This window comes from Ipomoea triloba, chromosome 1, assembly GCF_003576645.1.
Source record: "Ipomoea triloba cultivar NCNSP0323 chromosome 1, ASM357664v1".
Taxonomy (NCBI): Eukaryota; Viridiplantae; Streptophyta; class Magnoliopsida; order Solanales; family Convolvulaceae; genus Ipomoea; species Ipomoea triloba.
The window spans coordinates 13,777,758-13,786,435 of record NC_044916.1 but is presented as its reverse complement, the minus strand read 5'-3'; the positions used below and the strand labels follow the sequence as shown (position 1 = coordinate 13,786,435).

General features: G+C 42.8%; 1 protein-coding gene across 1 annotated transcript; it reads left to right on the top strand.

Moving 5' to 3' along the window:
- Positions 1-5,723: 5,723 nt before the first annotated feature.
- On the top strand, positions 5,724-6,605 carry LOC115996892. The gene has a single exon (XM_031236365.1). It carries the CDS (start codon positions 5,724-5,726, stop codon positions 6,603-6,605), a length of 882 nt encoding a protein of 293 aa, XP_031092225.1.
- The last annotated feature ends 2,073 nt before the right edge of the window (positions 6,606-8,678 follow it).

Sequence of the window (8,678 nt, the reverse complement as noted above, 5' to 3'; positions counted from 1 at the left end):
CAATCAAAAGACAAGAATAGATAATCCATCAACACAAACTCATAGATCCAAGATATAGAAATAAGATCATCACAAAAGCAATATTCAATCACACAATCCAAATCCCTAGACTAAATTAGCTACTCATGATATGAAATGCAAGCAAAATCTAATTTAATCCAAGAACAAGATAGCTAAAATTATAGAAATGAAATAGAGATCACCTAGAGAGAAGAAGATCTTCAATCCAAGCTTGTTGTCTTCTACAATGGAGATTGTTCTAATCTAAAAACTAAGAAAAAAATGGAGAAAGTTCTCCAAATAAAAAACTAAGAAAAGGGAAAACTAAAATTCTGAAATCCTCCTCTGAAAATTCATCAAAGGGGTTTAAATAGTCTCCAAAATGAGAACCCTAGCTGAAATTCGCACATCACCGTCTCCACGCCTCTCACACGCGTGTGAGCGTGCGTGGGAAGCTTCTGGAAAGTTTTCACGCTTGCTCACACGCGTGTGGCCTTCCAGATTGGTCCTCCGGGGCTCCGTTCTTGCCTGGTTTGCTCTTTAAGCTCATCTTTTGGTCCTATTTGCTCCCGGGGCTCCTGTTTTACTTCTTTTAAGCTAAAAATGGCTTTTGTGCATCAGTTAGTGATTTTCGAGCATTTACGCACATAATTTACCAAATAAGGATGCTATAGACGCGATAAAACACCCTAAAATGTGCCTGAAATAAGGGTATCTGGAGTTTTATCAGTCACGGTGACCGATTGGGTGCAGCGTTTAGAGGCGGCGAGATAAGGTATTCGCAGGGAATTTAGGCAGATCTGGTGGGATCCTTTCCTAATTCGGATTTGGCAGCATTTATGGCGGTTTGAGCAGTTTAAGTAGCTTTCCTAAAGTTAAATTTGTTAACTTCTTCCTTATTTCCTTTCCAAGGCCTATTAATCTTGTATAAATACCTTCTTGGGTCACATTGTCAAGGATTCTGATTTTAATTCAAGTGCAGTTATTCTGTCTAATTGTTCTTGTATCCTTTACATCATTATTCCTCAAATACATGTAAGCACTAGCAACCCAATTGCATATGAGACACTACCAACAAATAAAACAAAAACAAAAAAAAAAACGGACAAGAAATATGAAGACGAATACAATGACAAACCTATCCAAAAGAGAATTAACAAAACTTAGAGTAATTCCAACCAAAAATAGTATCCACTACCTAAAACCATACTGCAATAAGTATTTAGATAATTATTTTTAGAAAAGTGCAAATTAAGCATTAATTTTAATGTCAACTATAATGAATTTCTCCTATATAATCTTACATTGATATACTTTGAATTACTTATTTAAATACAAATATTGGACATTAAATCAATCGCGCAATGCGCGTGAAAATCTAATGTGTGTGTGTGTATGTGTGTGTGTGTGTATATAATATAGAGATATAACATATCAGGTGCGAAGCTTTTCTTAGGTGAAAAAACGCTGTGGCATTATGATAATTTTGGGTAAGTAAGTTAATTTTTTTGTCTGTCGGTGCATTTTTTCCTTCTTCTAGTGCACATATTTCATTCTTCGAGCGCACATTGTTGTCTCTTCTAGAGCACACAGTTTTCCCCTTTGAATGCATATTGTTGTGCCTTTCAATGCACATTTTTAAAGATCGTAGGTGTTAGATTTTTTTTTAAAGAGTAGTTGATCTTGAATGAATCACTAATTACTAATTTGAGTTGAATCTTGTATTGTTCGTTTATGATTTGTGTTAAAGATCTTGTAATGAATTTAGTCATTTCAATAATTATTTCACATCTTTGTACCTTTCAGTACACATTGTTGCTTTTCAATGCACATTTTTTAAGATCGCAGGTGTCAGATTTTTTTTAAAGAGCAATTGATCTTGAATGAATTATTAATTACTAATTTGAGTTGAATCTTGTATTGCTCGTTTGTAATTTGTGATCATTTATGATTTGTGTTGAAGATCATGTATTCAATTTAGTCTTTTCAATAATTATTTTACATATTTATACCTTCCAGTGCACATTATTGTACCTTCCTGTGTACATTATTGTGTCTTTCAGTGCACATTTTTTAAGATCATAGGTGTCAAATTTTATTTTTAAAGATCAATTGATATTGAATGAATCCACGATATTCAAATTTATCTTCATTTTTCAACTGCGAGCGCCTTGATCCTAAACCTCTATCTGCGTGTGTATTTTACAAAATTTATAAAATAAAATTTATTCTATTTATAATATTAAAATTCTGATTTTAATTAGAATAAATCGTAACTAGTTCGAGTAAATTGTATCTTTAATATTTAAAAATAACTACAATATCTATATATTTTCTCTACTTACATTATATTCTATTATCATTAAATTATCATATTATAAGTTAAATGATATTCAAATATTATTAATTAATTATCTGAATGTTCTAACTATTTTATTTTATGCTCAAAATGTATAGTAGTTTGCATTTACTAACTTGAAAGAATTGTTAAATTTACAAATATTAATTTAGATGCTATATAAATACAAAATTATGGACAAAAGGTTTCAGTTACCTCTTTATATATATATATATATATATATATATAAATTCAATTTTCGTGCGGTGCGGTGTCTCCCGTGCCATTGTGCAGTAGCTTTAGGGGTGTAATTTTTCTTTTTACGGTGCGTGATTTTCCTTCTTAAGGTGTATGATTTGTATGCATAAGGTGTGTGAGTGTTGAAACCCTAAGGCGAGTGAACCTAAAGCTTAAGGTGCTTGGTTTTTCTTCTTAAGGTGTGTTTTTTTTCTTTCTTAAGGTGCATGATTTATACGCTTAAGGTGTGTGAGTTGTTGAAACATATGGTGCGCCATTTTTAAAACCTTACGTGCATAGTTTGTGTTCTTAAGGTGCATGATTTGTGTACTTAAGGTGCGTCGACCTAAAACTTTAGATGCGCATGGTTTGTGTTTTTAAGGTGCTTTTGTTTGTGTGCTTAAGGTGCGTGGTTTGTATACCTAAGGTGTGCCATTGTATTGCTTAAGGTACGTAACTACACAACCGCACGGAAAACCTTCGCCGCACCTGAACCCTACCCTGTGTGTGTGTGTGTGTGTGTGTATATATATATATATATATATATACACATACACATACATACATACATATATATATATATATATACACACATACACATACATACATACATACATATATATATATATATATATATATATATATGTANCAATTAGTTGCTCCATATTATATATATATATATATATATATATTTATAAAAAATTATAATATATATTAATTAATTGTTTACAAAATTTACGTAATATAATTTATTCTATTTATATTATTAAAATTCTAATTAGTTAGAATAAAATATAAAAGGAGATCAATTAGTTGCTCCATATTATATATATATATATATATATATATTTATAAAAAATTATAATATATATTAATTAATTGTTTACAAAATTTACGTAATATAATTTATTCTATTTATATTATTAAAATAAATTTACGTAATATAATTTATTCTATTTATATTATTAAAATTCTAATTAGTTAGAATAAAATATAAAAGGAGATCAATTAGTTGCTCCATATTATAAAATATTTTCCTACAATGATGATTAGTTTATATTTGAAATTAAACATTTATTTACAGTGTTTAATAGAATTTTCAATGTAGTTGATGGAATATTTAGGACTGGGCACGGAGCATGGACGAGGCAAATCGGGACCAGAGCGGACACGAGGACCCGGGATCAGTGGTGCGGCCGGGGTCAGCCCTCGGCCACGGGCTGACCTAGGCTCGGCCGAGCTCGGTCGATCCCGTCACTTGGCCGAGGTCAGTCCTCGGCCAAGTGACGACGGGCCTTGGGTTCGCGCATGTCCGTGTCTCGCGGCGGAGGTTGCGGTCTGAGCCGTTAGGCATGCCTTCCCTTAGATTCCTCCGGGTCTGTTAGGCCTAAAGCTGGTATAAAAGCACGCTAGTTTGTCTTGTTAGGACATCTACACTCACTTTTATCATTCTTGTCTTGTTATTACACAGACATCATTTGTAATAGCGTTACTCGTTATTTAATATACACCTACCCCCGCGGTACACCTTTGATCCATTACTTGTCATACCCCCTTTATTTAATCGGGTTTTGTAATTCGGACCACCCGGGTTATTAAAATCCATCATTGGTGCTTTCATTGAGAGCTTGACGTACAAGCTCGAGCGTGCTATTCCTTTTCCCCACTAGCTATGGCAAGATCAGGATCCCACTCCACCAATTCCCACGGTTCGCGTGGTAATCAGGCTCCCTCCCGTGGCAACAATCCAAACGGGGCGGCAAGTCGTCAAACCTTGCCCGTAAGGTCGATTGGTGACCTTAGGGACGTGATCAATAACTACCGCCAGGTCGGGCCAACACCACCACCTCCACCTCCAGGGGGGCTTCCAAGATGGGATGGTCGCGCTCCGGCAGGCTACCACTATCTTGACGCAGATCTTGGACGGACTCCAAGGAAGCCTCTTGACACTCCTAACAAATCCGCCGCAGCGAGGGGAGGGTCCGAGTACCCGTCGACCTTGCACACCTGAACCGCACCCAGAGGGGGAGGTTAATTCACCTCGACCCTTAGCAAGACGGGGAGGGGATAAGGCCGTCAGAGGTCGGCCCGAGCAACTGGAAGTGGGAGGCACGCGACCAATCTGGGCAACCAAGTCCGCCTTGGGCCGCCAAGGATCTCGGGTCCCAGATCGTGAACGCCTCGACTTTGGACCTCCCAATGAGGTACCCGCTGAAGGGTCGGCATTGCGCCGAGCCCCGAGCGCTGAGCCCCGCGCTCAGTCCCGACATGAGCAGGCCTCACGAATGGAACAATCTGGTGAGACCCGAGGCTAGGCCCGTGGTCCAGAAATCACTCAACTATAGCCCGCCCCGCGGGATTTTTTTTTAATTCATTACAAATTAAGTAGATAAACACAGATCAACGGTATCCGTGAAAGATGGTCGGCGACCTCATCCTTATCTTCCGGCGACCTCATCCTTCTCAATCGGCAACAACCATTTTCCGGCGACCTCATCCTTCTCTTCCAGGACAATATTGTCGGTGACCTTCATCTCCTCAAAGATGGCCACTGGATTGATATTCCCCTCAGGCCTCAATCACGCCATTATTGATAAAATAAAAAAAAATAAAAAAAAATTAAAAAAAAAAAACGAAGTGGCAGACAAGGAGTTGTGAGGAATTTGGATGCTAGCTAAGTCATGGGAGTGAAAGTTGTAGTCTGGTAGAGATGAAGGAAGGGGATTTGATTGGGCAGTAGAATAGGGTGGAGGCATGGGAATTGACAAAAGCAAAATAAAAAAAAATAGAAGAAAACAAAAGTGAAACATACTGACTTGGGAAGTTAGGAGTGTTGGCATCAAGAAACAATTTATTTTATTATATATTAAATATATTATATCACATATTATATATATATATATATATATATATATATATATATATATATTATTTATTTTTTTTTTTTAATTATGCCTGGCGGGTGCAGGCCAGCCCGCGGGCCTCGACCTGTTTTGACAGCCCTACCAGAGGCCGACCCTCGGGCTCCCACCATAGCGGGATGGAATAGTTACGAAGGAGGATGGATGAGCTTCATCCCAAGTTGGAAGCGTGGGAGGAGTCGCCGAAGCCCTAGGAAATGTTAACCTCCCCCTTCACGGAGGACGTCATGGCTGAGCCACTGCCTAAGGACTTCCGTTTACCAACCATCAAGCCTTATACGGGGTCGGTTGACCCCCGAGCGCATCTCAACAGGTATCGCGCAGCCATCCTGATGACGACTGCAAGCAACGCCGTTATGTGCCGAGGCTTCTTCTCAACCTTGGACGGTCAAGCCCAAGACTGGTTCACATCTTTTCCTGAGGGGTCCATCTCAACTTTCGCTGACCTCTCAGGGAGATTCCTGTCGCATTTCGCAAGCAGTATCCCAAAGAAGAAGCATTTTGCCACCATGTGCAAATTGGAGCAATTTGCCGCGGAAACCCTGACTGACTACCTGACTAGGTGGAAGAAGGAGGCATGGTCGGTCGAGAACTTTGACGAGAAAGCGGTCGTGCCAATTTTCACCAGCAATGTCAGATCGAGGCCTTTTCTCCGCGACCTCGTCCAAAATTCACCAAAGTCTTACGCAGCATTGTTGTACCGGGCGACAAAGTTCGCTGAGGTCGAGGAAACTGAGCAGAGGAAGAAGGAAGAGGAGAGTGGTCGACAAGACAAGGCACCCAAAGAGGATCGCCGGGCTCCAAGGCCCCCGCGCCAAGGGCCGCAGCTGGCCCCGCTACGTTGTCTCACGCCCTTGACACACCCAATAAGCGCCATCCTGGAGCACGCAAAGGTCATGGGCATCGTGTCGTACACGGCTGAATGTTTGAAGATTTCACCCAACACCGACCCGAACAAATATTGTCGATTCCACAGGCAGCAAGGACACGACACCGACGAGTGCATGGTCCTCAAACGCCATATCGAAGAACTTATTCAAAGAGGTTACCTCGGCCAATATATGAAAAGGCTGGGCCAAGGTAGGACTCAAGGACCAAGCAATGTTTGATAAAGAAGGGTGGTTCGGAGGCACCCGCCTCCGGGTCGCGCAAAATGGAACTTGGCCAGCTCACGGAGGAGGAAGAAAAGGAGTTGGATGATTCCCACCCCAGAAGAAGCAGATCCACGTCATCTTCGGGGCGGCGAAGGGAGGAGATACGCAGTCAGAGAGGAAGAAGTGGGCCCGTAGCCTCTTAGTGGGGGAGGTCGTCCGGCAACCGCACGAGAAAAAACAAAGGAGGGAGCCTATCACGTTCACAAACGATGACTTCCCAGACGGCACCCTACAACACCGCGACGCTGTGGTAATCAAGCTCGACATCAACAATGTCATCGTGCATTGACTGTTAGTGGGCACAGGGAGCTCGGTGAATGTCATGTACCACGACACGTTCACCAAGCTTGGCCTATTGAGAAAGCAACTAACGCCAGTCAAGACCCCGCTGGCTGGGTTCACGGGGGACTCCATTGAGACGGAGGGTTTCATCAGCTTAGAGGTGGAAATAGGCGACCCACCACACGTCAAGAGGTGGGAGGTCGAGTTCGTGGTCGTGAGGATCGAAGGCGCGCACAACATCATCCTCGGTCACCCCGCCTTGGAGGACCTCCGATGTGTAATATCCATGGAGCATCTATGCTTGAAGATTCCCACCCCTATCGGGGTCAGGACAGTGAGAGGAGATTAGAAAGTTAGCCGGAGCTGCTACTTAAAAGCTTGTCACCAAATCGGCAATAAGGACTTTTAAGTCCACAGCATCGCCGAGAAGGCGTTACAAGGCGAAGAAGGCCAACCCCGAGCTGAACCCATAGTCGAGACAGAGGAGGTGGTGTTGGACCTCGGCCGACCCGAGAGGATCGTGAAGGTTGGGAGGCTGACCTCCGAAGTCGGATCATCGAGGTCATCCGGCGGTTCAGGGACGTGTTTGCATGGGGCCCCGAGGACATGCCAGAACTCAGTCAGGAGTTGATCACTCACAAATTAGCAGTCGAGCCGACAATCAAGCCGGTGTAGCAGAGGAAGAGATATTTCTCGGTGGAGAGGCGAGAGTTCGTAAAAAAGGAGGTTAACACCCTCATAGAGATCGGGCACATCAGGGAAGTCCTGTACCCTGAGTGGCTCGCAAACGTAGTCCTCGCACCCAAACCGCCAACCTGGAGGATGTGCGTGGACTACACAGACCTTAACAAGGCATGCCCGATGGATCCGTTCCCGCTCCCAAACATCGACCAGTTGGTGGACGAAACAGCAGGCTGCGCACTCATGAGCTTCCTCGACACATTCCGCGGCTACCATCAGATATTTATGCACGAGGAGGATGAGGAGAAGATGACTTTCACCACACCGGAGGGAGTTTTTTGCTATCGTGTGATGGCATTTGGACTCAAGAACTCAAGAGCTACATACACAAGAATGGTCGCCAGGGTTTTCATATAAGTGCTCGATCGGAACTTGCAAACCTACGTAGATGACATGATCGTGAAGAACGTCGAGGCTGAGCTCCACACAGGCGGCCTAACAGAGGTATTTTCAATAATGCGACAGTTTGATTTACGCTTGAACCCTAAGAAGTGTACCTTTGGGGTACACGGGGGGGAAGATTTTGGGGTACATGGTCTCCAAGAATGGCATTAAGCCCAACCCGGACAAAGCCAAGGCCATTTTGGAGATGGAGCCTCCGAGGTCCCTCCGTGAGGTCCAGCGCCTCAACGGTTGGCTAGCCGCCCTCGGCCGCTTCCTTTCGAGGTCGGTTGAGAGGTCCCTACCCTTCTTCGGGGTCCTCAAGAAGAGTTGTGGGTTTGAATGGTCGGCTGAGTGTCAGAAAGCCTTCGACGACCTGAAAGCCTATTTGATGTCCTTATCCCCCTTGGCCAAGCCTAAGAAGGGGGAGGTCTTATATTTGTACCTATGAATCTCGCAGGCCGTGAGAAGCTCCATGTTGGTCCGGGACGACGCGGGAACGCAGAGGCCTGTATACTACGTGAGCAGGGCCCTCCGAGGTGCTAAACTCAGGTACTCACCGACGGAAAAGGATATATTCGCAGTAGATAGCACGGCAAAAAAGTTGAACCATTATTTTCAGGC

What these genes read in the sequence shown, in the direction of transcription:
- LOC115996892 (XM_031236365.1), top strand. Translation starts at nt 5,724, where the DNA reads ATGGCTGAGCCACTGCCTAAGGACTTCCGTTTACCAACCATCAAGCCT.